The sequence below is a fragment of the Lampris incognitus genome, chromosome 19 (genome assembly GCF_029633865.1).
Source record: "Lampris incognitus isolate fLamInc1 chromosome 19, fLamInc1.hap2, whole genome shotgun sequence".
NCBI lineage: Eukaryota > Metazoa > Chordata > Actinopteri > Lampriformes > Lampridae > Lampris > Lampris incognitus.
Genome location: NC_079229.1, coordinates 24,369,630 through 24,397,452, shown reverse-complemented (window position 1 = coordinate 24,397,452; position 27,823 = coordinate 24,369,630). Strand labels below are relative to the sequence as shown.

Genomic DNA, 27,823 nt, shown 5'->3' with positions numbered 1-27,823 from the left:
CGCTCTCATCCCTTACCGTCTGCGGTCCCTTTAAATCCAAATCCAGCAGACTGCCCTGCGTCCTCACAGTTGGCCTCCCTTACTGCAGGCGCTCAACCTCATCAACAGCTGCTTGCCATTTAGGACGCTTTACAAAGTTGTGTGTGTGTGTGTGCGTGTTTTTTTTTTCTTCTTCTTCTTCTCTCTCCATGGTCTTCGGATCCGGATTTTTTTTTATGAGCGACACAGACACGGGGATGTTCACATTATAGTTAGATCAGACCGTTGAAGCTTAAAATGTGGATTCTAGTTTTGAGTCTAAAAAAAAAAAAAGCCGAGGCGTTCTCCGTCCCAACATCTGGATTAACTATTTGGAGTCGGCGGCTCCGCAACAAAAACCAAATGGATGTCTAGCTCGGGTCCGGGGCAAAGAAAGACACGCTTGACTGTGGGATTCTACTTTTAATAACCCGGGTTTTGTTCATAGATTATGTATTCTTTACAATGGGTGCGAACAATGGAAAACAGTATGGAAGTGAGGGTAAGTCGCCAAAAAGATGGGTTTTTTTTCTTCTTCTTCTTCGTTTTTAAAAATGTCCTCTGACGGAACGATGGCAGACAGTCTCGTTTCTTCTCCTGATATTCGTACGCGAATAACGGAACTTGTGTCGCGCCTTTATATGTTAAAAAAGAGAAAAATAGCCTACAGCAAACCTAACGTACCTACGCAGATTCAATACTGAGGCTGCCTTTGGACGTTATAAAGTTTGTCCTCTTGAAGGCAGGAAGTCGGTGGGTTTTCCAAACTGGGACCAGAAACGTAATCCTAGTAATGGGACATGTCCATAGAACATCTCCCAACATGTTCCCTATAGGAGGTACTATTTTACACGTAGGCTTTACGTGGGCCTTTAAGCTGAGCTCTATACAGTGCCGGTGTTGTGTCGTGACAACTCTTGAATAAACGAGTCTGTAAATAAGAATAGACCAGTGAAGTTGAATAAAGCAACATTTAAAAATGTTGTATAGGCACCTTTTGACGTTTCTGTTGCTTCCAAACTAGGGGGAAAAAGTGCATCCCCAGCAGCCAATAACCGAAGGACTCTGTCATACTGTTTAAACAAGAAACAGACATTAGATCCATTTCCTCAAAGTCTTAATTCAAGTCTGGGTCAACACCAAAGCCATTTTCATCTTCAATTCTTCACCATTGCTCAGATGAGGGCAACCATTTTGTGCCAATTCCTTACTTTTATAGGCTTCTAGTCTGCTTAAAATGTGCACCGGACAGCAAGAGAACACCAAAAATCAATAGATCCATTAAAACTGCATTCTCAACCTGAGAGGTGTGATTTATTGAAGTGGCTTCGCTCTCCTACGCTGTTTTCCAACAAGAGCCTCCTCTTAACATGCGGTCTTAAAACATCTTTAACTTTGAGAACTCAATAACTGTTATCTTCTGATCCAATCAATATTTGGACTAGAACAATAAAACTCCCCGAGACATAAAACATGGGCCTATGATCGGGGAGGGGGGTATAATAAGTTACTGTTTTAGGACTGATCTCACCATGGAATTGTCTTATTTGGATGTAAAAACTCGAGACACTCTGTACATGAAGTAAACCAGACTTCCCCTTGGTTTTCTACCGAGTGGCTGTGAGTTTTACATGGATGACATCACATGTTTGACTCCCTGCATTCATGGCAACTTGGAACTAACTTGTGACAAATGACCCTCACGGCGAAGCATAAAGGCTGGGAAAAAATATGCAGTTGTTTCTCGATGATTCGCCTAGACGGGGTTGTTGCTGTCAATTCAAATGGCATGCGAGGGCAAGGCTGGTATGCAAGCATTCAGGAAAGCATTTGCCCCTTTTATGTCCTACTTTTCATCCCAAATGGGGAAGATACTATTTTGAGAAAAAGGAAAAAGAAAAAAAAAGCTTGCTCAAAACACCAAGTGCCACCATAGGCCACTATTCTTTTGTTGGTGTGGCATCGCCAAACATGACAAGGACACTGGAGCTCTAATCTTAACTGTGTTTTTGTGGCCAGTCAAGGATGGATTGTCTCATTTTTAGGTTGGAAACCTCCCACTCATGACTTGCTGTGGACAACTTCTCTAGTTTTTTGGTTTTGGCGGGGAGAGTTTTATATTCACAAACACTGATTAGACTGTACAGAACCAAATGGATCATGAATGTTTACACTGGCTAGTGATTTCCTTTTAATGTGTAACTCAAGGAAAAATGGGGCACCTCCAGAGGGTTGCAGGTTATTCGGCAGGGAAACCTTGGTGGTCTTCAAGGTGGATAAGGTACCATATAGGAGACCACAGTGGCAATGTAATCAAACTGGCTACTGAAACTTTCTTCAGGGAGAAAATGCTTGCCAGTAGTGAGTGGTATTAGCTCCTACCCGAACAATATGTTTAGTCTTGTGTCGGTGTGAAGTATGTGAAGTTGTGTTTCATGCCTCCACAAAATAAAATAATAGAGTAAGTACGGCACAGTCATTTTAATGGTCTCTAAGACCGGTATATTAGTTACCAAAACAAAATACTGCTGTCCATGACTCCACATCTGTTTCTAGGCCCGTCCCCTCAATTAATTGCACATTGGTTGCAAATATGCAGCAAATCTCCTCCAACACATTATGTAATCAAAAAAACAGCAGGCAGGAGCCTCTCTGAAAGTTGTTTGCCATAATAGACAACAAATACTTCGAAGGCGCCTTCCACTGATCCGCCCATGTTAACTCCAGCACCCTTTTAAGACTTTCTTAATTGAAGGCGAGGAATCAACGAAACACTGGAATCCCCCCCCCCCCACCAGTTTTTTAGACAGTGCTTGTGACCTAACCATTGTGAAGACTTGGTTCTTCGTGTTTTGACTCAGCTGGCATGTTGAGGGAAGAGCGTTCTCTCAAGTGCACATCTGCAAACTCCTCAACCAAGAAAATCTGATTCATTTTTGAAGACTGTGGTGGAGGACACGGCAGATGTGCTGGCTCAGCCACCATATGTCAATTATACATTTACCACGCGAGCTGTATTATCTTAAAAGTCCCATGGAATGGAAAAAAAATTCATTCTTGATACATATTTTGTCTGCACTTAATTTATATCTATTTAACACTATGATCTGGAAATTCACTAAAAACATTGCTTTATTTGGGGTTTTATAAGTATAATTTTCGTCTTCCTGACGAATACAATACTTTTTTAGCTACATCATCCTGCACATGCAGGCGTACACTTAAAAAAAACAGTCCAGTAAATGAATTAACAAGGCTGAAAAGGTCCTCTACCAACAAATTGAAATCAGACATAGCCAACAGCGTACGGATGTCCATATTCTTTGACAAACGTATGTAAAATCAAATCCCCTCCCTTCAAAAATAAATAAATAAATAAATAAAATCCTACCCGGCTCCTCCGTCTCGTTTGGCTGTACATCGGATCGTTTCATTGGGACCTTCACACTTTATGTGTGCCAGCATGGGTGAGGAGCACACCCAGGTGTTAGGACGAGTTTAACCTTAAAATTTGTCAGACTTGTAAAACTTGGATTGGTGTAGTCATTATGCATGCTGGATCGCTTTTGTTTTCCCCCCTCTCTCCCTCCAAAGCCTTCCTATTTACGCCTTTTTCTTTTTTTAGCTACCGTCTAGTCTTGTTTAGATGGCGGCACTTGACGTGTGGGCGTGGCTGTTTGTGATACCTCTCAGCCTGCCGCGCCGGGCGAAGGGCACGTACGTAGTCTCGGCAAAACCACAAAGCCGCATTTATGATCTGACAGAGGAATGAGGTGCAATAAACAACTAGTCCACAGGCAGTTTGCTGTCCGCATACTGTAGCAGCTAAGCCTACGATGCTCTCAAACGGAGGAAAAGGGCACACAGTGAGAGACTCCTCGCAGAAGTCGTCAGTCTCATACCTTTAGATGGCGGACAGGCATCACTGCTATAGTGAGGACTGGCCCAGGAGTATGGTGCTGATGACGCATGTAACAGTAACCACGCATTAAGTAGGCCTTGTTCAGACTGCAGGCAAATCGGATTTGTTTCTCAAGTTAGGATGTCCGCACTGTTATTTGCAAAGTGATCTGATCAGATTTGTGTGTCCAAACATCACCAACCTGTCTGCTGGGGTTGCTATGGTAACGATGTAGGCGTGAGTAACTACGTACACTGGATGATGCGGTTTGCCATGGAAGCATGAGAAACGGAGATTCGCCATCTCGCCCCTCAAGTCGCGGTGCAAAGCTCCTCCGTCGCACCAGACAAACTCGGCGACAAGAGGAGGCAGATATACGTTGAGATGTTCCGTGTTGCAGTCACGGGGGCGTGACTTTTTTTCGTACCCGTTTTCCGGGAACTCTGCCTCTGATTGGCTAGTACTCGTTGAGAGAGCGTTCACCTGGATTCCGGGAAGACCCGCCCCCTACTCTATCTCTGATTGGCTAACTCCACCCTAACCCTAACCTTAACCAACCTAATCAACGGAGGCAACGAGTACTAGCCAATCAGAGGCAGAGTTCCTGGAAAACGGGTACGGAAAAAAAACAAGCGTCCCGGGGGGCGCCACTTCCGTCACTTTGGATATGACGTCATCGTTTTGTGTCGCGTTGCGAGTGACGCGAAAGACAGTTTGAAATCCGATTCGGTAACCAGAGCGTCCGGAGTGAGACGCATCTGTAGAAATCCGATCGGGGGTCGCGTTTCAAAACCACTTCCTGTTCCTCATGGCCATTTTCAGACTGCAGGCAAATCGGATTCGTTTGCAACCGGCTGCTCGCCTGCTTTTCTCTGTCGGAAGCTAGTCTAAGGCTTTGTTCAGACTTGCAGGTTTATTGGATTTGTTTCTCCAATCGGGCCTCCAAGACAGACTGTTCACACTGTTATTTGCAAGCGGTCAGATCGGATTTGTGCGTCCGGATATGGCCAACCTATCTGCATGGGTTGCTGTGGTAACGACGTAGGCGCGAGTAACTATGTACCCTGGTGACGCGGTTTACCAACGTGGAAGCGTGAGAAATGGAGATCCATCACCTCGCCCTCCAAACAATCACGCTGTCAAGCCGCGGTGCAGAACTCCTCCGTCGCACCAGACAAACTCGGCGATGGAGGAGGGAGGCTGGTTTAAATACAGGGCAGTCATGGCGGCTCTGCAGCGAGAGGTGCACGGTGCGAGAGACCGTTTGAAATCCAGTTTGGGCTGCCCAGAGCGTTCGGGCTGAGACGCATCGGCAGAAATCCGAAATATGGTTTAGGTACGACTTGGAAAAACCACATTTCATGTGGTTTTTTTTTTTTTTTTTGCAGTTCAGAATTCGTAAAATCAGCCTGGATACTATCTGGATATGCCAAAAAGGCGGATTTTGGCTGGCAGTCTGAACAAGGCCAATGTGGTTTAGAGCCGAGTTGCAAAAAAATCACATTTCATGTGGGTTTTTTTTTTTTTTTTTTTTTTTTGCTGTCCAGACTTTGTAAAAATCAATCTGGATAGAATCTGGATATGCCAAAAAAACGGACTTGGGCTGGCAGTCTGAACAAGGCCTAAGAGTAATTACTCATATCTCACTTAGAAGTGCTTCCTTGCTGGTCGCCAATTGGCCAATGGGGACTTCTGGAAACTTTATTCCTCTTCCAGATATCAAGAAAGGGGCGCTTGCTCATCCAAATGACTTGTGCATGTGCCAAAGCTAACATTTAAACCCAAAATTGAAAAACATAAAAGTCGTGAAGAGAAAGAGGGGATTAAAGTTGATTCTTTTCAATACACTTCACACCTCCGTACTCCTAAAACATAGCCAAAGCGAGACTCTAATACTATCAGATGAAAACTGAAATACTGCTTTTCAAAGGCCCAAGAAAAAATGAACTTCAATTAACTTCTGCAAATGAATCTGTTCAAATTCAAAATTGTGAAACACAAAAGTAGCTACATACAGGAACATGATGTTTCTGCTGGTAAAATATGAGTCATCTCCATAAATCTTCTCATCCTATGTCCCCTTACAGTCTCCTTTTCTTGTCACCCCCCTTTACAGGTAAAGGCAGCTCAAGCATCTCTTCTGACATAAGTTCGAGTACGGATCACACACCAACCAAAGCTCCAAAGAATGTGGCTACCAGCGAAGGTAAGGCATCTGGTGCTCATTAACCAAACTCCCCTCCCTTTCCTTCCCTCCTCTTCTTCTCCCCGCTCCCCCTCTTCCCCCTCATCCACTCTCTGCGCTGCCTATTTTTGGAGAAACTTATGTGTTCCCGGGATAACCCCAAATTGAAAACAAACTCACGGCTCCCCATCAGAACCGAGAAGCCGAAGGCATTTTCTTCTGCCCTGTTTAGAAAGAAACACTGCTGGCTTCTCATTGTTGAAGAATGCAGCGGTAATACCAGGCATGCGAGCAAGAAAGGTGTGTCTCCGTGCGGGAGAAAAACAGTGAGAATGAAATTAAAAAAAAAAAAAGGGCAGAGAGAGAAACTCAGCTTTCACCTTGTAGTCAGACATTTTTTGGTTTTATGTTGCCCGTCTCCCACTCTCTGGCTCCCTCTCCGCTCTCCATCTTTCTGCCCAGGCAACCCTCCAAACTGGCAGACTTGATGCAGGCAACTGCTCCTCGCTTCGAGTTGTGTATGTGTTACCAATGTAAATTGTATGCTCGCTGTAATGGTTCAAAAATACTTTGCAGCTGACAGATGCCTTTTGAGGCCTCCTGTTGACAGCTGTGCTGAATGAGGATCTGCCAGTCAAACTGTACAACAGCCTGTCAATCAAATGAGCTGATTTCGCCACATAGACCAAAACACGATGCAAAAAAAAAAAACTGTTTTCTAGGTGTTCATACAATGCTTTGTGCAGCTCATCTGGTCATTCTAGTTGTCACTGCTCAGGCATCAACCGGATGTTATAACCTCAGTATCTTGCAAAAGGCTTCCTTCTCAGCATCTTGGAAAGGACTTCTCAGTAAACATTTTGTTAAAACTGGTTGATTTTACAATAAGTGTTCAGTAGCTTATGTAGGACAGCTGGAAGAGTGAGTAATGGATACACGGAACAGAAATCCTCCATCCAGGTTTGATGCAAGTCCACGCAGGATGCATGTATATAACTCAAGAGGCATCAGACAACCAATCAACGGTCTCTGAGTGCAACCTATATACACAAAATAAACATGGTATATAAAGCCTCCAGCTTACACTAAGGCTCTGAGTGATAGGTGAGATGGATGTCTTGCCAACTGTTTGACCCCTGATTTTGGTTGGTCACTCAATGCTTGGACAGTTTAAGAAACAGTAGTACACACATTTACACGCCAACTCACTCACACACACACATACACACTCACACACACACACACAGAGTCCTCATGCAAAGTCATCACCAGTCTTAAACTTGCTTTGAGTTTGATGGATGGGGTATTCTTGTGGTTTAGGGCTGCCCACAAGAAAACAAATACCAGACCCAGCCTGTACTTGGGGCTGTCAGTCAGCGCTAGATGTCAAGGTGTTTACTTAGAAAGAATAGAATGGAACGAGGAGAAGAATGCTTCGGGTGAAATCCTCCTTCAACTTCGGATATAATTTTGGTTTCATGCACCATTTTGTGTGCATTGGCATGCTTACTTTGTAGTATGAAGTGTCGTCTGTGTGCTGAAACCGACTTTTGTCAGTCACGCTTCGCATTTCCTGAGGTCATTATTACCTTCTGTTAGGGAGCTTTACAATCTCGCTCAACTCCAAATGAGTTTAATATCCTTCAAAGAGCTCAGAGTGGGGCATCCGGGGGGCGTTGCGGTCTATTCCGTTGTCTACCAACATGGGAATCGCCGGTTCGAATCCCCGTGTTACATCCGGCTTGGTCGAACATCCCTACAGACACAAGTGGCCATGTCTGCTGGTTGGAAGCCGGATGTGGGTATGTGTCCTGGTCGCCACACTAGCATCTCCTCTGGTCAGTCGGGGCGCCTGTTCGGGGGGGGGGGGGGGGCTAGCATGATCCTCCCATGCGCCACGTCCTCCTGGCGAAACTCCTCACTGTCAGGTGAAAAGAAGCGGCTGGCGACTCCGAATGTATCGGAGGAGGCGCGTGGTAGTCTGCAGCCCTCCCCGGACCGGCAGAGAGGGTGGAGCAGTGACCAGGATGACTCGGAAGAGTGGGGTAATTGGCCAAGTACAATTGGGAGAAAAAAAATCAAAGACCAAAAAAAGCTCAGAGTGTGAGTTGTAATTGTGTGTAGAAAAAGATTATTGACCATGTAGCCGGCAGCTAACAACCATGATATCCTGCTTTATGACTGAATGATCATTTGAACCTGCCCAGACCAGAGTGTTCAGCATCCATCCATCCATCTAGTGCTGTAGCTCGCCTGGCGCTGTAGGCCCTGTGGAAATGCTGATTCACTTCATCGAGCAGCTGCTGGAACCGGTGGCCAGGCTATTATGGGAAATTGATAATTGTCCCATATGTGTCTGCTTGGAGAACAACCTGTACAGATAGATATGTAGGGAGAGAATAGACCGTGGCTGGTGGCTACCCTACCGCAATTTCCCTCCTGTATTATGACCAAAATTGTTATTTTTTTTTCTCCCTGCTAAGTGGGAGTAATTACATGGTCTGGAACCACCACAGCCACAGTCAACCCCCCCCACCCCCCACCCCCTCCTTACACAGACTCACACACGCATGCAGACACGCATATACACACATACACACACAAATACATCCACTGAGCAGACATGGTCCTTGCCCACCCAGTCCCATGGCCCGCTAAACTAATCAGGAAGCAGTCTGGCCTGTATCCCCACCACACATCGGGAGCGTTTTCAGATTAGGGTGAAGGGTTTTGTAAAAAAATATTCCGCTCTTCGGGTCGATGGAGTCTTATCACTCTGACCAAAGAGAGGCCGATGGTCCGCGAGGCTGCAGTTTGATATGTAGGTTTAAAAGTAAGTCACTGTAGTATGCATGTCTGCATCAGCATGAATTTATTCACTCATTCATTATTCATTATCCAAACCACTTATCCTCACTCAGGGTCGTGTGGAATTGTTGTGGCCTAAATAAGTTTAAAAGTGATCTAAATCACAAGCAGATGCAAAAGTAGGCCATATTCACCCTTAATTCTTCTGCTTCTCATCGCAAAAGAAAAGAAAAAATCCAAAGTAGGAAGTTATGAAAGGTTGGCTACGTGTGTCTTTATATGTGGTTTGAAACAAAAGCACTGGGCAGGCAGTCACAGTCCTACAACGTCCCCGTCTCTTCCTCTGTTTTAATTTATTATTTAGCAGGGAGTGGTGGGCTGACCTAGTTGAGCTGCTCATTAGCTACAGACTGGAATACAAAACACTGTACAGTAAATCCTTCCTGTGGGATGAAGTTGAGCATCTCACAGCGGGGGTTAAACTATGACCCTGCAGTGTCTGGGCCTCAAGGGTTTGCTGTGGCATGTCCCACACTCAGGGGTACCCCAGGAATGTGGCTCAGACATGGCCGCACACTGCAAAAAATATCCACCTAAACAAGTCTTAAAATGTCGGATTGTGCATCAAAAACTTTACCCTCTAAAACAAGTGCAAGCTTTTCCAATGCAAATCAACCGATTTGAAGAACTGGCTTGATATGAGGGGAGTAATCGGCTTTATTCTGCCTTTTTTCTTTTTTCTTTTTTTTTCCAAGATATTCAAAATTGATACAAGAAAACCACTAAAAGGCCAAAGGGAATTTTACATGAGAGGAATTGTTTTACTTTTCTTGTTTGACTTCTGAAGATAAACATGATTTTGAGGCTGCACACGAGACAAAATGACTTGTTCAGAGAGACCATTTCTTTCAGGGTATTGTGCAGGGGTGAGCAGACAGAGGCTTGGCCTCCCTTTTGGGAACTGCTGAAGCTCTCTGTTTTGGTCCTGCTTTATCAGCTCGAGTCGGTGTCAAGCTCCAGCTTACTGATGAAACACAGATTCAGCAGCAATGTCAATTATGTCAAAAACAGCTTTGCTACAGGGTCAACTCCTTTCTCCATTTATCATGGCACCAGGGAAAGTAGGTGAAACTCACTGAATGGTGGGAAAAACCTGTACTCCAGCTTCATCCACCAGGGTCCAAAAAAAAAAGAAAAGAAAAATATGATTAATACAAGAGCGAGTCTTCTTCTTCTTCTTCCTTCTCCTCCTCATCATCATCTTCTCCTTCCTCTTCTTCTTCTTCCTCTTCTTCTTCTTCCCAATCCTCCTCCTCCTCTTCTTCTTCTTCTTCTTCTTCTTCACCTTCTTCAACCTTCTCCTCCTCTTCCTCCTCATCATCTTCTTCCTCTTCCCCCCCCTCCTCTTCTTCTGATTCTTCCTCCCAATCCTCTTCTTCTTCTTCTTCCACCTTCTTCTTCTGTTTCTGCTTCTTCACCATAGTTTAGCCCAAGGCAGAGGAACCCTCAATCTTGGCAGATCTCTGTCGTTCGGTTTATACTCAGAATCAAATGCACGTTTACCTACAGCACCAGAATATGCGGCTATATTTGGATCAGGCATAGTCTCCTAATGATGGCGACTGAACCAAAGATTCAGATCTAAGAGAGCAAATACCTTGCCCACATAACTTTGATCAACTTCTTTCTAGAGTATTCCCACATGGGCTGTTCTGAGGGCAGCGGGAGGGGGGGGGTCAGCTGTGCAGTCTAAACAGCTCGGTAGAGACGCTCCTGTCTCCAAGATGTTAATATTTTCACCCTCCCAAGGGCAACAAATCCCTAAGATTTTATCTGTACGCCAACCTCGTCCTCTGATGATCCATTCCGTTGTATTTACTCGACTGGATATATAGTATTTCGGTGTTGATGTTTCTTGTGCCAAGTATGGAGAGCTGCAAAGACGAATCCGTGCCTGTCACTGGAGCGTGCACTGCACCGAAAAGATGCAAGTCGCTACCCTCAGTGCAAGGCTGTACGTCAAACATTTACCCCTCATCGATAATAGTTATTGTAGCGTATCCTCTAAAGCTAAATACTGTTATGGACACCGGGCAACTGGTCAGCTGGGTTTTACTTTTTTCCCAAGCCGTGGTGAAATGTGTGTGTACTGTGTTTGCTTAGCAGCTCAACAGCTGTGTTGAAAGGTGCTCAAGCGGGCTGAGAAGTTTGTTTGGAAGAAGGAAGCCCCGCTGTTTCTAGAGGGAAATCTGACAGGCAATAGACTACCAGCCTTGTAAACCCACACACCCTATGCTTGATTGCCTAAAAAAAAAGAAGGAGTTTCTCTGATTTCACGAACCAGAAGTTTGCATCTTATAAAGAGGTTCGACCCTTGCAAACTTCAGGCAATATCACATAGGGGGGAAACAAGACCCAGCCAGTTTTCACTGTTTCACACAAGGACACTTCCCTAGCACACAGTTGTTTTTCCAGAAGAGTGCTTAAAGAGCTTATCTACTGCAACTGGGAGAAAAAAAGAAAATGAAGTTTCGCCTCTTTTTCATTTTGAGCTCCCTTAGAAAGTCGTGCATTTGAGGAGAACACAGAGAGGAAAAGAATGTCATCGCTGTTTTTCCCATATTTTCTCCATCAGCTGTCCTCGCCCCTCCTCCCTCCCTCGCCCTTGCTCCGAGAGCCAGGAAATTTGAGCGAAAATGCACAGAAAAAGGGCGGCGAAAGAGAAAGAAAACAAGTGGAAGCCGTTTACCCGGAGGAGGAGGGGAAGGAAAGCAGTTGAGCCGGGCCCCGTCTCATAACTCTTCTCTGATTACTGCTTGGTTTTTTTTGTTTTTTTTTTATTCTCTGGAAGCACACCGTCTTGCCATTTTACCCTCTTCGACGGAGTCACATTTTTCAGGGCCGTAACTGGAGCATTTTAGGCAGGGGTTGGGAAGGATGCCACTTGGCTGAGACCTATACGCTCGCAGCCTGTACGATTTTGGCTCGCGGGTGCTGTTTTGACTGTTATACACCTGGACCTGTGGGCTTTCATGTGGCAATATGACCACAGTTGTGGACTGCTTGAACTGACACACTGAGCTCTACCCGCTTCTCTCAGTCTGTGGCTTGTCTCGTGATGTAAGCAAGAATTTGACAGTTGTGGCTAAAGTTCCTACATCCTGTGAATGAGAGGAGAATTATGGCTCACTATTTGAAAAAAAACCTGCAACACTTGAATTAAACCTTTTTTTTGTTTTTATTTGATGAAACATTAAGTTACCCTTCTATTATAGCACCTAGAAGATCCATATCGGGGCAAATGGGTCAGTTGATTTTTTCCCTTTTTTCTCCCCAATTGTACTTGGCCAATTACCCCACTCTTCCAAGCCACCCCGATCGCTGCTCCACCCCCTCTGCCGATCCGAGGAGGGCTGCAGACTACCACATGCCTCCTCCGATACATGTGGAGTCTCCGGCCGCTTCTTCTCTCCTTACAGTGAGGAGTTTCACCAGGGGGGCGTAGCACGTGGGAGGATCATGCTATTCCCCCCAGTTCCCCTTCCCTCCCAAACAGGCGTCCTGATCGACCAGAGGAGGTGCTAGTGCAGCGACCAGGACACATACCCACATCCGGCTTCCCACACGCAGACATGGCCAATTGTGTCTGTAGGGACGCCCGACCAAGCCGGATGTAACACGGGGACTCGAACCAGCGATCCCCGTGTTGGTAGGCAATGAAATAGCTTGCCACACTACCAGGACGTCTGCATGGTTCATTTGTTTGAGTTTGATGACAATGAGTTTTGCTGGAACTTGCGGTGTTTAGTCTCCACCCTGCTGTCTATACACTAAATGAAAGATGTGTAATGTAAATCACAGGAAGCACTTTAGAGTTTGTAAAAAGGTTCATTCCGTACAACCCATGTGGCACATCGCATGCACTCTCACTCTTGTGCACTATACGTTCTCGAACATTTTAACACAGATCTGTTAAAGTCTATGAACATGTCTGTGAGGAACTTTTCAAAAGATTTGTGTCACTGAACAAATAGGTTTTCTCCTTCGATTCAAGCCAAAGGTACTATTTTCTGAACTTTATGGAAAGCCTCAAGTCTTTCAGTTCCACATATAGCATACCCCCCCAACACACACACACACACACACACACACACACACACACACACACACACACACACACACACACTCTGCAACTTTATCCAAATGAGATCACTGCATTTGCTCCTCATCATTACCAAATCGCAACCCTTAAGGTTTAATGTATGCCTCTCCAGTCCTGTGGGCTCGTCAGGGCTTGTGTGTTGTGCGCGGCCAATTTTATCCTCCCGACTCGTTTAACATGGCCATCACTCAACACTTGTTCTCCACACACTCTGGAACCGAAACGAAAAGGTTAAACCTTTAGAACTCATGCACAGCCCACATCCTTGTACAGAGCTTTCGACCCCCCCCCCTTTTCCCCGTCCTGACATCCCGACTTCACAACCTGTAAAATGTTGCATCACCTTCCTATGTTTCGACAGTGATTTGCAAGAGACCGGATGAGTTTTTTCCCCCCTTGTGTCAAGTTGCTTTTGGAGCGTAGCGTGTCTGTTCTGGAGAATTGGTGTTCTGATAAACATGCACACACACAGACACACACACACACAGACACACACACACACACACGCACACACACACACACACACACACACACACACACACACACAGACACACACACACACACCGGCCCTCTCTTGGGGAGTAAGTTCAAGCTGGTCAAGACTTCAGGTTTGGCTGTTGGATGTCTGAGCGTCTGCCGTCCAACTCAGCTGAATGTTTTCAAAGGGAAGAGACCAGATTCTGTGCCCAGGGAGCAGACAGACAGTAGGGCTTTCAGTGGCATTAAGCTGTCCTGAGGACATTCGTATCATTTTTTTTTCGAGGGGGGGTGGGGTGCGTGTCCAGGAGCCTTGCACATGTGTAGCAAAACCTGCCGATTTGCACAAGCTCTGATAGACTTCCTTCGGCGTGAGATACGAGTTGGGCTCCAGAGGTCAGGGAGCTGTGGGGGTTGTGAGGAGCCAAGAGCTCTGTTTCCTGTCCCAGTGTGCACCATTGTAAAAGAACCGCCAGGCCCTATTGTCTTTCGGCTTGTCTAGTGACGTACAAACTTCCTGTAGTGAAGGCTTTGCTTGATAGCCAAGTAGCCCCACTGTACAGTAATATCAACTTCCACTTATTCAATAAAACACAAGATAGACCCAGATGTTTTTACCCCAACAGCAGTCCCTCTATTTCACTTTGGTGTTTCCCCTCAGAATAAACCAAAGCACGGGCTTGTAGGCCCGCTTTCAGAGTGCTTAAAATAATGCTAGATGTTTCCATTATGCTCAGTGTCAAATTCCTTTCAGCGAAATCACTCTTTCCTGGATACGTTTTATTAGCTGATGCTTCGTTTGTGATCTGAATTGATCTGAATAAGAGTTCTGATTCCTAAGCTTTCCCTGACCACCAGGAATAGGAAATGAGCGTCTTTGATTTCCTCACATAACCCCACCCCATCACCCCCCCCTCCTCCTCCTCCACGGACTTGGCAGGGTGGAGCATGGTGGAGAGGACTGAGGAGCGGGAACATGTCACAGGGCTAATGGCATTGAGGTAATGGATTGGTCTGTTCTGCCAGATGCAGCGGTAATAACCCTGCTAGCTCCAGACGGGGTTTTAGCGGAGCTTCGCAGCACTGCGAGATCCTGACTAGAATCCCTCTAGCTTTAGTTTATGACCAGACTGCGTCAAAGTCTGGATTGACCCTGCCTGTGCACTTGTCTCAGTCTCTGCTAAAGTCTGCACACGCTTTTGCCAATTTATCTTCCCTCTTTCTTTTCCTCGTGCCTCTCGACTCGATCTGCCTCGACTTTTTTTTGGGGGGGGGGGCCTAAAATGATTCCCCGAACCCTCTCGCTCCTCTCTATTTGTCATCCGGCTCTGTTGTTGTCCGTTAGGGTGTGCTCTACTTTTCCAAAATGTATCATCTGTTGTGTCATTTACAACACTCGGAGCAACCAGCCACAACTCTTCGTCATGCTGTTGTCTCGTCTCTCCTGGTGATCACTGTGATTGATTTACATTAAACTTCTGGTATCAAAGGATGAGTCCACATGTGGCCCCAGAAGTTGGGGTAAGCTTATGTTAATGGAATCCTGCTGGGGAAATGTTGTGGATGATGATGGATCCGGGCATTAGTGGCAAATGATTTCAGCCAAGCTATGCCTTGCTGTGGCTATAGACACATTCAGAACGCATGAGTTTCTCTTTGGTTCCCTTTCATTTTTTCCCACTGCCTGTTGTCCTTTGTCCAAGGTAAAGACCAGATGTTTGACTGTTTTTCCCTCTGATTTCCCAAACCAAAATAATCCTTCCACCATCTGCACTCACAGCACCTTCAAGAGAAGTTTGACCAGCTGCATGGTATTTGTTCTGTTAATGATAGGTTTACGGGATTGTCCACAGTTCGAAACGCTAATGGGAGGTCCTGGAAAGTTGATTCCCTGATACTGATCCCAACTCATCCTTTCCTTTCAGCATCAAGTGATAGTCATTCACTTCTGAGGTCATTTGGGGCCCACTGGTAGAATTCACCTCATCTTTTGAGGAGGGTGAATGCTCTGCTTCTTCCCTCATCATAGAATTGTGTTTTTTTATTGTTATAGTTAAAAGTATACATATATCGAGGCGTTCGGGTAGCGTTGCCTACCAACATGGGGATCGCCGGTTCGAATCCCCATGTTACCTTCGGCCTGGTCAGGCATCCCTACAGACACAATGGGCTGTGTCTGTGGGTGGTAAGCTGGATGTAGGTATGTGTCCTGGTCGCTGCACTAGCACCTTCTCTGATCAGTCAGGGTGCCTATTTTGGGGGGAGGGAGAACTGGGGGGGGGGGATAGTGTGATCCTCCTACGCCAGGGATAGGCAACATGGTCCAGAAAGGTCCGGTGTGGGTGCAGGTCTTTGTTCCAACCAAGCAGTTACACACCCGATTCTATTAGTCAACCAATAGACTTTGCTGAGGACCTTGATTTGTAGACTAAGGTGTGTAACTCCTCGGTTGAAACAAAGACCTGCACCCACACCGGCCCTTTCTGGACCATGTTGCCTATCCCTGTCCTACACACTAGGTCCCCCTGGTGAAACTCCTCACTGTCAGATGAAAAGAAGCGGCTGGTGACTCCACATGTATCAGAGGTACAATTGGGGAGAAAAAGGGGGGAAAATACAAAAAAAAAGTATACATATATCTGTATTTCTGATTATTTGTCCTAGTAGAACGTGTATTTTATATTTAGCAGGCTTGGCAATCTTTTGTTTAGACACCAGAGTCAAACAGATTTAATTAGAGTCGATCTGAGTTAGAGGAACATTCATGTGGCGCTAGCGGTGCCGTCGATCATGATTCATCAAGTCTCTCATTCTCTCATTGCTTCTACAAGTCAGTTTCTCGGTTTAGCTCTCCTCCTCTCCGAAGGTTTTCATCTTCTTCTGGACTTCTTCCCGTCTCTGGCGGCTTGTCAATTTATAACTCATGTTCACATAAGAGTGACACGCAATAAAGAACAAGATTACCACCGTGACCTCTTCCATTGTTTACTGCTGTTGTTTATGGTGCAAAAAAAATGTGAAATGGGAAAAATGACGTGTCAGTGTAGCTGTCGCTTTTTTAATGACACACATCCAGACTTCCACTGGGTTTTTTTTTTTTTTGAAGCCCGGTGGAAACAGAAACCAGAGTTCATTTCAGAATCTGAAGTGAACTCTGAATGTTCTCAAACCTTTCACGTGTGGAAAGTCCCAGGTTACCTTTAGCAGTCATGAGTGTGTGTGTGTGAAGGTGGATTAGAAGGGTCCCAGTGTGGTCCTGGATTCGATCCACAGGAATGGGACCTTGAGAATCAAAATGTGGTTCCGGGCATGAGGATGTAAACCCATACACCACCTCAGGAATGACAAATAAACTCCATCTGCAGGTTTTTTGGCCGTTTCTAGTCACAGGTAATCCATTTGGCCGAATCTTTGTTATGTCTGGCAGTTTTTTTTTTCTTCTTTTTTTTTTAATCTGCATATATTTTAGGTGAAAAGCCTTGACTCATATTTACTTAGGGTAATAGCATGCTAAAGAATAATAATCAATTTGGGCTGTCAAAAGACAGTGCATGTTTTTTCTTACTCTTGGGACCGGACTGGATGTCTCTGAACGCTATAGCAGGCCGGCATTTAGAGCCACAGACAGAAGTTTGGCTTCTACGAGTCATGATCTAACTCGCAAAAGGCTGACTTTTACTGTTAATTGTAAAGCTTTGTCTTCAGTCATGCTTTAGAAATTATGGGGGGACCACTGAGGTCAGGTGCCTTTATAACCAGCAGATGAAAAACACAATATTCTCCTCAAGAGCAGCTCTTGGACGTCAACTGCAACTGCCGTTTGCGTACAGTACAGCGTTCATGGTCACTGGCGTGTTTCAAAACAGATTACTCAGCCTGCCTGTCAGCATGGCGCTGTGAAAACTGTGCTCTTCCCCCTGTCTTTTCGGATGCCAAGCGCTTCGTGAACCTGGCTTTTGCCTCACTCGCTCGCACACGAACTGACTTTTCCACCCCATTTACATCTGGTATTAAAATGCGATCTGTATCCGGATGCATTATCCGCATGATGAACGATCCGCTCTTGCCTTTGTGTTTACACCTGGTATTTTTAATGCATTCCCGTTATTCTCACTGAGACTGGGTCTCGGTCCTCCAGAGCAAAACCTGCGCATGAGTAATTTGAGGTGGCAGCAAATCAGCTGTAGGCTATGTGTCAACATGGCAGGTGTAAGACCTATTTTGGGAGGAACTGTCCAGTCCCTGATGGCTCCAGGGGCGTGAATCTTACATTTCTTTCTTTTTCTCTCCCCTCCCCCCGTTTCCTCCCCAACTGTATCTGGCCAATTACCCCACTCTTCCGAGCCGTCCTGGTCCACCTCCTCTGCCGAACCGGGGAGGGCTGCAGACTACCACATGCCTCCTCCGATACATGTGGAGTCACCAGCCACTTCTTTTCACCTGACAGTGAGGAGTTTCACCAGGGGGACGTAGCGTATGGGAGGATCATGCTATTCCCCCCAGTTCCCCCTCCCCCAAACGGGTGCCCCAACTGACCAGAGGAGGCACTAGTGCAGCGACCAGGACACATACCTACATCCGGCTTCCCACCTGCAGACATGTCTGTAGGGACGCCCAACCAAGCTGGAGGTAACACGGGGATTTGAACTGGCGATCCCCGTGTTGGTAGGCAACAGAATAGACCGCTACGCTACCCGGATGCCCCTGAATCTTACATTTCTACCAGTCACTGTATAGCCGCCTTTCTTTCCATTTTCATCAGGTTAGCTAACTTCTGATGCAAGGAGTGCTCAGCGGTATTCTCTGTCAGAGGTCATGGTGGGAATGATGATGTTGCGTAGGTACGGATGCAAGCCTGTGTTTACACCCACCTAAGATCTGAACACAATGCGAGCCAGACTACCTCCAGATGTGGTCAGGCAGATCCTATCACATTCCGATCACATGCATTTTCCCTTACCTGGATGACGTGTCCATATACAGATCACATTTTAATACCAGGTGTAAATGGAGTCTTAGTCTCAGTTTAGTCTGCAGTTTAGACGTACTATCTGTGTTTAATTGGGGGGTTGCGTGCATCTAAAAATATATGCTGTTGTAAGACATTAGAGATTTTGCATTTTTGTAGTTAAAATTATAATCCTCATTCATCGGAAAACTCCCGAAATATATGTTTTCTGCACCCCCACCACTGTTCTCTCATAGCCTTTCTCTTATATCATCACTCATGTCGAGGTAGGATTTCACAGAAACACCATCGGCAGACATGCAAGTAAGACCAAATCAATCTTTTGATAAAAGTTTTCAAGTGTTTCTGATGTGTCAGCTTGCTTTGCTGAGTTGCCAGTTAGTTAAAAAAAATGATTCAGATAAGACGAGTTAACTTTAGCTCTGTTGAACTGGTGCAAATGCATCTGTTTTACAATATCAATGTTACGCATCTAATCAGGATATAATGTAAATAATATGTAGCGTTCGCCACTCAACTGAGTTCACGCAGTCTAAACAAGGCTTGCTAACAAACGTAAGACATGCTCCTGTATCGCTCCGTTCACAACAAAGCTGCACGACAGTTTTGCTGCACATCTGTGACACCGTGCACATTTTGTTTTTCATACTGGTGGTCGTTTGAGAAATCTAGGTGTTCCCCGTCCACAACGCAGTGAAAAACTACAAATGTGAAGCAAAACAAACAAATGGAAAGCTGTCTTCATTTAACTTTTCCCACCAGCTGTGTGAAAGCACTGCTTGCTGGAAACGGCTCCTAATTAGTCCTGTGATTCTGCGGGTTTGGAACAGTTTCGTGATCAGTGACACATGTAATTACACAATTTGGAAGTTGCTCCTTGGCCAGTTGCAGATGAGTCTGTCTCCTTCCTACATGCAAAGTCCACAGCATTAGCTTGGACTCGGATTATTAAACAGCGTCTCATCCATCCATCAAAACTAATGGCTCAAATAATGTGTCTGTGTCAGGCTGTGTGGAAAATCAGATTTTCTCAGGGATATCATGACTTGGGGCTCTGTGAGATCCTTATAATACGATCTTTTCAATGTTTTGATGCGGCTTTCGATCAGTAAGTTTGAATATAAACCATAGCTGTACTAGATATTATAACATTATCATCGTCCATATCGTACAACAAAGCAAACTGAATCGCTTTGTCCCTTTGCACCAGATGTCTGTATAAGAGTACACTGACTCACATGTTTGTATAGAGAGCTGTATCTCACAGTGTGTGGCTCCACTCCATGTTGGATAAATCCACAAACACTAGGTATTAACTTGGGAATCTTCCAATATTTATTAAGTACTTGAGTAAACACAAAAGCTCAGGATCGCCAATGCCATCGCGAAGCAGTTGGGCAGTCTTGTGAAATTGGAAATGGCTGCCATATTTAATCAGATCTGACTCTGGCTAATACCCTTTTTTGTGTAGACCATGACTTTGTTATCGCCAGCGAAAGCCATCCGAGAGCAACGAGGGATAGATGAACTCACTGGAATAGCGCCGCCTCTGTTCGTGTTTGTGTTTAATGCTTTGCGTGCCACATACAGTGTTTCACATAGGAAACACTATGGACAGACCACCCGCAAGAGGGTGAAGCGTTCAAACCCAGTCGGAGGTACAACTACAGCTCTTGAGAAATCTCAAACCCACAGCACCCCCCCCCCCCCCATCTAAGCTCGACAGCCTGTTCGCAACAGATGGGATTACCACTTTTAACATTGTTTGGTGCTGCCTGCAGAGAAACGCTGCTGTTTATTTTTGCGTATGTGCTCGTTTGCGTGTGTCTGATTTTTTTTTTTTAAGGTGTACAAGAGGGAGATGTAAATTTGTGCTAAGATGTGATTTTGAGGACGTGCGCGGCCCTCTTGGGAGTGCACGTCTGTGGATGTCATCACGGCGTGACCGGGAAGCAGAGTGAAGCCCGGTCTGGAATACGAATCTACAGGACAGTCTGTAGGAGGCTAGCGGTCCTCCTGCATGTCTGTCTGAGCATGCAAATCTACGTGACAGTCAGGACACCGGCCATTTGTCATCCACGTACATGCATATCCTATCGTACCGGCAGACTGTCTGTCAGGAAGCAACTTTGAATCTTCATCGTTGAATCCCAGCGGCTAAAACTTGCAGGCATCCCCCCCCCTTTTTTTTTTTGTTTCTCCCCAATTGTAACCGGCCAATTACCCCACTCTTCCGAGCCACCCCCTCTACCAATCCAGGGAGGGCTGCAGACTATGAAATGCCTCCTCCTGATACATGTGGGGTCACCAGCCGCTTCTTTTCACCTGACAGTAAGGAGTTTCGCCAGGGGGATGTAGCAGTGGAATCCTTATTTCACTCTTGGGAATTAATTATTCGGAAAAAAAGATAAACCGCATTTGCAAAACTTCATCAGTTTGTCTATGTATACTTTGACAACATGAATGCTGTCATTAAATGAAACTACTGTAAAACTCTGAAGGCATTAGCTGTGTTGAGATATTTCATTCCAGAATCGTGACATTTTTTAGCATATAACCATATGCACTTTTCATACATGAGGCGGTGACCCTTTCAGACGCCTTGTTTTGTCTGAAATAAATAGACCGATCAGCCAGAACATTAAAACCACTGACAGATAAGTGAATAACATTATCGCATTACAGTGGCACCTATCATGGGGTGGGACATATTAGGCAGCAAGTGAACAGTCAGTCCTTGAAGTAGATGTGTTGGAAGCAGGAAAAATTGGCAAGCGTAAGGACCTGAGCAACTTCGACAAGGGCCAAATTGTGATAGATTGACGACTGGATCAGAACATCTGCAAAACGGCAGGTGTGGTGTTCCTGGTATGCAGTGTGGCCAGTACCTACCAAAAGTGGTCCAAGGGTGGACAACCGGTGAACCGGTGACAGGGTCATGGGCGCCCAAGGCTCATTGATGCGCACGGGGAGTGAAGGCTAGCCCGTCTGGTCTGATCCCACATAAGAGCTACTGTAGCTCAAATTGTTGAAAAAGTTAATGCTGGCTATGACAGACAGGTATCACAACACACAATCCATCACAGCTTGCTGTGTATGGGGCTGCATAGCCGCAGACTGGTCAGAGAGCCCATGATGACCTCTGTCCACCTCCAAAAACACCTACAATGGGTGTGTGAGCATCAGAACTGGACCATGGAACAATGGAAGAAGGTGGCCTGGTCTGATGAGTCACGTTTTCTTCTACACCATGTGGACGGCCAGGTGCATGTGCGTCATTTACCTGGGGAATAGATGGCACCAGGATGCACTATGGGAAGAAGGCAAGCCAGTGGAGGCAGTGTGAAGCTCTGGACACTGTTCTGCTGGGAAACCTTGGGTCCTGGCTTGTGAGAGTAAGTAACATGTGGATGCTACTTTGACACATCCCACCTACCTAAACATCATTGCAGACCAACTACACCCCTTCATGGCAACGGTATTCCCTGATGGCAGTGGTCTCTTCCAGCAGGATAATGCACCCCGCCACACTGCAAAAATTGTTCAGGAATGGTTTGAGGAACAAGACAAAAAGTTCAAGGTGTTGCCTCGGCCTCCAAATTCCCCAGATCTCAATCTGATCAAGCACCTGTGGGATGTGCTAAAAAAACAAGTCCGATCCATGGAGGCCCTATCTCTCAACTTACAGGACTTAAAGGATCTGCTGCTAACGTCTTGGTGCCAGATACCAGAGGACACCTTCAGAGGTCTTGTGGAGTCCATGCCTCGACGGGTCAGAGCTGTTTTGGCAGCAGGAGGGGGACCTACACAATATTAGACAGGTTTTAATGTTTTAGCTAATCAGTGTATATTGCACTCTGGATAGTAAATCACAAATTTGTTAGTTGTGGGTTGTTTTTGTGTTCATAAGACTTGGTAGAGAAAATTTAATGGATCATTATAATTCACTGACACATTTCACCCAGCCCTGTCCCATCTCACAGCTGTGAGTGTCGAAGACCTAAGAGGCCTTTGTTTAGCTCGTTTTCAGCCAATGCCCTGTAGGCTCTCACAAAGGATGAACCATGCGTGACATCATTCCGCTTCCTTCTTTCAAAGGCTTAATTGATATCTATCATTTCCCAGCACACTCTCTCAGAGCAATAATACCAATCTGTTTGGAGGGATGATGAGATAGCATCAGAGCAGAGCGCTCAGTGTCCCAGCGTGACCGCTCGACCCCGGGAATCGGATGCAACAGCCCGACCATCGTAGGCGGGGTCCCCCTCCATCTCACGCCACAGTGATGGCAGCCAGCCGCCGCTTCGCACGACCGCGTCTCCAGACGCGGCGGTAATCAGCATGACACATCTGTCAGGAGGGCCTCCGTGTTTACACAGGGCCAACCGTACAAATGTCCGCCGCAGCGCTGAAATCCTCAGCCGCTGGCTTTGAGCCTAAAGCGATCCCCTGATTAGGAGGCTCTGTGATTGCGGCCCAAATGTACGGAAGATAAGCTTTGACACTTTTTTTCTCCTCCAAACATCCCAAAACATGGTTATGAGTTCCATGGAAACTGTAGTATTCATCCAGCGGTGATAAAAGCTGGCGTGACTATGGGCACCATCTGCGTTTAAAAGGCTTCCTTTGAGGAGCTGATCGGTCCCACATTCAGAGCGCCTTCTAAAGGAGAAGGGCTTTTTGAATAAAGACAAATGGCCACTGCTTACATATTGCTATGAACATACCCCAGAGTTGAAAAAAAAAAAAAAAACTTAAAAAAAGCTTTTTCCAGAAATAGTAACATTACTTAGAACCCGTCAAGCTTTTTCCCCTCCCATTTTGTGTCCTCTAACATTAACTCTGTCTCTCTCTTTCCTTGTTTTTTTTCCCCCCAGCTGTGGACTCAAGCACGCGGACACTGAGCACCCCCAGCCCCGGTCTTATCCTGCCTTCGAAGTCCTCCTCTCTCTCCTCGCCAGCCCTCTCCAGCAATGGCCATGAAACCAACTCCTCCTCTTCCTCCTCTAACCCGGCTGAGACTGTCGCTGTGGTGCACCCTCAGCCGGGCACCCACACCCGCCCCCGCCAGTCCAAAGGTTACCACCCTGCCCCCATCGACATCCTCCCCGACCACACCCTCCTACAGATCTTCTCCCATCTGCCCACCAATCAGCTGTGCCGTTGCGCACGGGTGTGTCGGCGCTGGTACAACCTGGCCTGGGACCCGAGGCTGTGGAGCACCATCCGGCTAACGGGGGAGCTGCTGCACGCTGACCGTGCCATCCGAGTCCTCACCCACCGGCTGTGTCAGGATACCCCAAACGTGTGCCTGACCCTAGAGACAGTGGTGGTCAATGGCTGCAAAAGGCTGACTGACCGGGGACTGCACGTGGTGGCTCAGTGCTGCCCCGAGCTACGTCACCTGGAGGTGGCAGGCTGTTATAATATCTCCAACGAGGCTGTGTTTGAGGTGGTATCTCGCTGCCCCAACCTGGAACACCTAAACCTCGCAGGTAAATATTGAAGCTCGCAGGTCTCACATGCACTCCCTTACTTTTTCCATCTGTGTTCGTTAAATGCAAATCCCAACTCTGAATTTGTTGCATCGCTAAGCAAGTTAAGAAGGCTTATTTACAGTTTTATTTTGGAGTAATGTGGGGCTGAACAAGCTACCATTTCAGAATCGGCATTGCAATATGCACATGTGCAATAGTTAGAGTGCAAGGAATGCAGTGTAAGGCAAACTGGGCCCATCTGTCATGTTAGGCTAAACTCTTATTGCTTGATAAAGCTCAAAATCTAGCATGGTTTGCTTTCAACGACTCCTCTTGAAGAAAATATTCTAGCGCGTCTGACAAATAATATAATCAAATCTGATTTAATGACTTCTCAGACAACCGCTTTATTTCTTCCTCTAAAATCTCCCTGCGAGAGAGATAAATGCTTTGCAAATGGAGCTTTCGTAGTTAAAAAGCTGCATAAATCTGGTGAAATTATGTAACGTCTTTTTATTCTCTAATACTGCAATACGTCATTGCAACATTGCAGCAACAACAACAAAAAAAAGAGAAAATCAAATTGTTGATTTTGTTTCTCTCTCTCAGTATCGTCCAGCTCTGTGAGCGGAGGCTACATCACACACGTGTGGACTTAAACTCAAAGAGTCATTCTTCTCAGTTCACTGCCATTTCTCCAGGAGCTGGTTAAAACATTAGAAGAGCCGGGGGGGGGGGGGGGGGCTCTGCCAGCCTTAAGCTCCCCTCTGCTTTCTTTAACTGAGAGCAGGACTTACCTCAAGTGAGAGGACCAGTCTGCTGCTTTCATTAAGGAAGTGACAAAAAAAAAAAACCTGACTTGGACCAAGGCTTTGGTGGCCAAGGAGGGCCTGCACGATTAGCAAGAGGAAGTAGGCCCCTTGTTATATAATTACTACCAAACGTGCAAAAAAAAAAAGGCCTGAAAATAATGCAAGTGTATTTCTTTAACTGGAAAGGACACTTACTGATATTTCCCCCCCCCCCTATAAACAGACTGCTTTCGGTTTATTCAAGTTGTTTATCCTCTAGTTGTTTTTATTAAAAACCTTCAGTTTAGTTAAATGCAGGCCTTTGTGCCGGACTGAGCAGGTTTTAGTCTGCCGCCCTCTAGTGTTTATTTCTTTTCTTTTTCGTTTTGTTTTTGCTTGGCTTATCTTTCTAAAGGTCCCCTGAAATTAAAAAATGTATTTAAATTCCTGTTCCCTCTTTTATCTGCACTTAATTTACATACAATTAACACTGTGTTCTAGAAATTCACAAATTCTTTTTATTCATTTTTCGTGTGTAGGAGATTAATATTTTTCTCTTCCTGACAAATACATTAGTTTAATTACATCGTCCCGCGCTTGCGGGCACACAAAAAGAAAGCAGAGTCACATGCTCACCAAACTGAAACTAGCCAACAGCATATCCATATCCACATTCTTCTGGATGAGCTCGGCCATTACTGGCTGCTAATCAAATTAAAATCCCTCCTAGGGGTGCCAGCCTCCACACAGGAGAATACTGAATGGGGAGGGCAGAAGATTATTGGTTGTGTTTCCTATCGATTCTCATATATTAACTGATTATCTTGTTGTGAGCCACGTTTGCTTTCCTTAGTACCGAATGTGCTGTACGCCTACAGATAAAGTTCGACTTAAAATTGAAATGGTGACAGTGCAGTAATATTATTATTATTATCAATAGTCGTTGTCATATTTGTATCTTTACACTCAGAAAGCATCACCACAAAAATGTGCCATAAAACCGTAGCAGCCCTGCTGCATACATACGTACAATGACAGAGAGAGAGAGAGAGAGAGAGAGAGAGAGAGAGAGAGAGAGAGAGAGAGAGAGAGAGAGAGAGAGAGAGAGAGAGAGAGATTTGCATCACAGACAGGCTGAGGAGTAACAGAGAAGAACGATTTCCTTCCATCTCATAAAATTTGTCCATAATCACAGTTTTAAAAATCTAACCTGTATCTGTTTTCTCCTATACACCTGCACTGAATTGGTCCCCAAACATACAAACAAAATGTGCCCGTATGAGTTCAACTCAGACAGACTTTTCATACTTTTCATTCATATTTTACAGGACGGTTGGCAAACCTACTCCCTCCCCTCACAAAAAAAAAAAAGCCACCCGATTGTTCAGTTCCATTTGGATATACATCAGATCACAGAATTTCACGGTGCTCTAAATGGTGTTTCATGGGACCCTTAATACTAAGACAGTCAGCACATAGATAAGCGTGATTGTTTCTTTGACTGCTGACTACTTACTTCTTGCCCATTCCTTCCAGGTTGTTCCAAGGTGACATGTATCAGCCTCACCCAGGAGGCCTCGCTCCAACTGTCCCCCATGCACGGCCAGCAGATCTCCATCCACTATCTGGACATGACCGACTGCTTCTCCTTGGAGGACGAGGGCCTGCACACCATCGCCTCCCACTGTCCCCGCCTCACACACCTCTACCTGCGTCGCTGCACCCGGCTGACAGACGAGGCCCTGCGTCACCTGGCCCACCATTGCCCCTCCATAAGGGAGCTCAGCCTCAGTGACTGCCGCCTGGTGGGAGACTTTGGTCTACGCGAGGTCGCCCGCCTGGAGGGCTACCTGCGCTACCTGAGCGTGGCCCACTGTACCCGCATCACGGATGTGGGCATCCGCTATGTGGCCCGCTACTGCCCACGGCTCCGCTACCTGAACGCCCGGGGCTGCGAGGGGCTGACGGACCACGGCCTGGGTCACCTGGCCAGGAGCTGCCCCAAGCTCAAGTCCCTGGACGTGGGTAAGTGCCCCCTGGTGTCAGACAGTGGGCTGGAGCAGCTGGCGCTTTACTGCCAGGGCCTGAGGAGGGTCAGCCTGAGGGCCTGCGAGAGCGTGACGGGGCGAGGACTCAGGGCTCTGGCGGCTAATTGCTGCGAGCTCCAGCTTGTTAACGTGCAGGACTGCGAGGTGTCACCCGAGGCGCTGCGTTTCGTCAGGCGCCACTGCAGACGCTGCGTCATTGAGCACACGAATCCCGCTTTCTACTGAGGAGCGCTGTTTTTGGATTGGTTTTCTGACAAGTGGATGTTTTTCTATTCCTGCAATGGGGGTTCGGCAGAGTTATGGGATGAGGTGCCGGGGGACTGGTTGGGAAAGTGGTGTGCAATAATCCCTTAATTTGTTCTTTCTAATCTGCATGGTTGTTGATAATGCTGTCCCTTGCAAATACTTCCATGGAATGTATTTAACATATTTATCTGTAAAAAGGTAGATTTCAGTATTTCAATGTATTACATTTTGTTCCACAGGTCACAGTTTGCAATGTAACAATATGCAACAACATTGAGCACTGGGTACCAATGTGTTACCAATTAAACGCATTTTCATACTCTTATTTTTAAATTCATCATCACCTTAAGACCCGGAAACATAACCAGCATCGTACATTGCCAATCCTATTTATAAACAGCAAGTATCGTCAAACTAAACCACTAAGAATGTAGCTCATCCAGCAACAGCAAACCATTCTGGTGATCTTGAGTACAACTCGTCCGTCTCTCTAAGTACTTCAAATGCTCCTCTTTCGTGTTGCGTAGATATGCACTTTAAGCGGTTTAACTTGCAATCACTTACATTGAGCTCAAAGTGTCATATTTCAGATAATATTGCCAAGTGAAGTACAATTAAGTAGAGTTTATCACCAGTCAGACGAATATCGCTGCCAAAGTAGGGGGGAAAAAAAGGTGGAACATAAATCTTTCAAACGAATGGGAACACATTGCTGCTATTTGCGCCAATAAACACCTTCAA

The 27,823-nt window shown here is 46.0% G+C and overlaps 1 protein-coding gene across 1 annotated transcript; it reads left to right on the top strand.

Moving 5' to 3' along the window:
• The first annotated feature begins 107 nt into the window (after positions 1-107).
• LOC130129886 (F-box/LRR-repeat protein 7-like) lies at positions 108-27,823 on the top strand. The gene is made up of 4 exons (XM_056299564.1): positions 108-520; positions 6,036-6,125; positions 23,398-24,015; positions 26,325-27,823. Exons 1-4 carry the CDS (start codon positions 484-486, stop codon positions 27,059-27,061), a joined length of 1,482 nt encoding a protein of 493 aa, XP_056155539.1. The 5' UTR covers positions 108-483; the 3' UTR covers positions 27,062-27,823.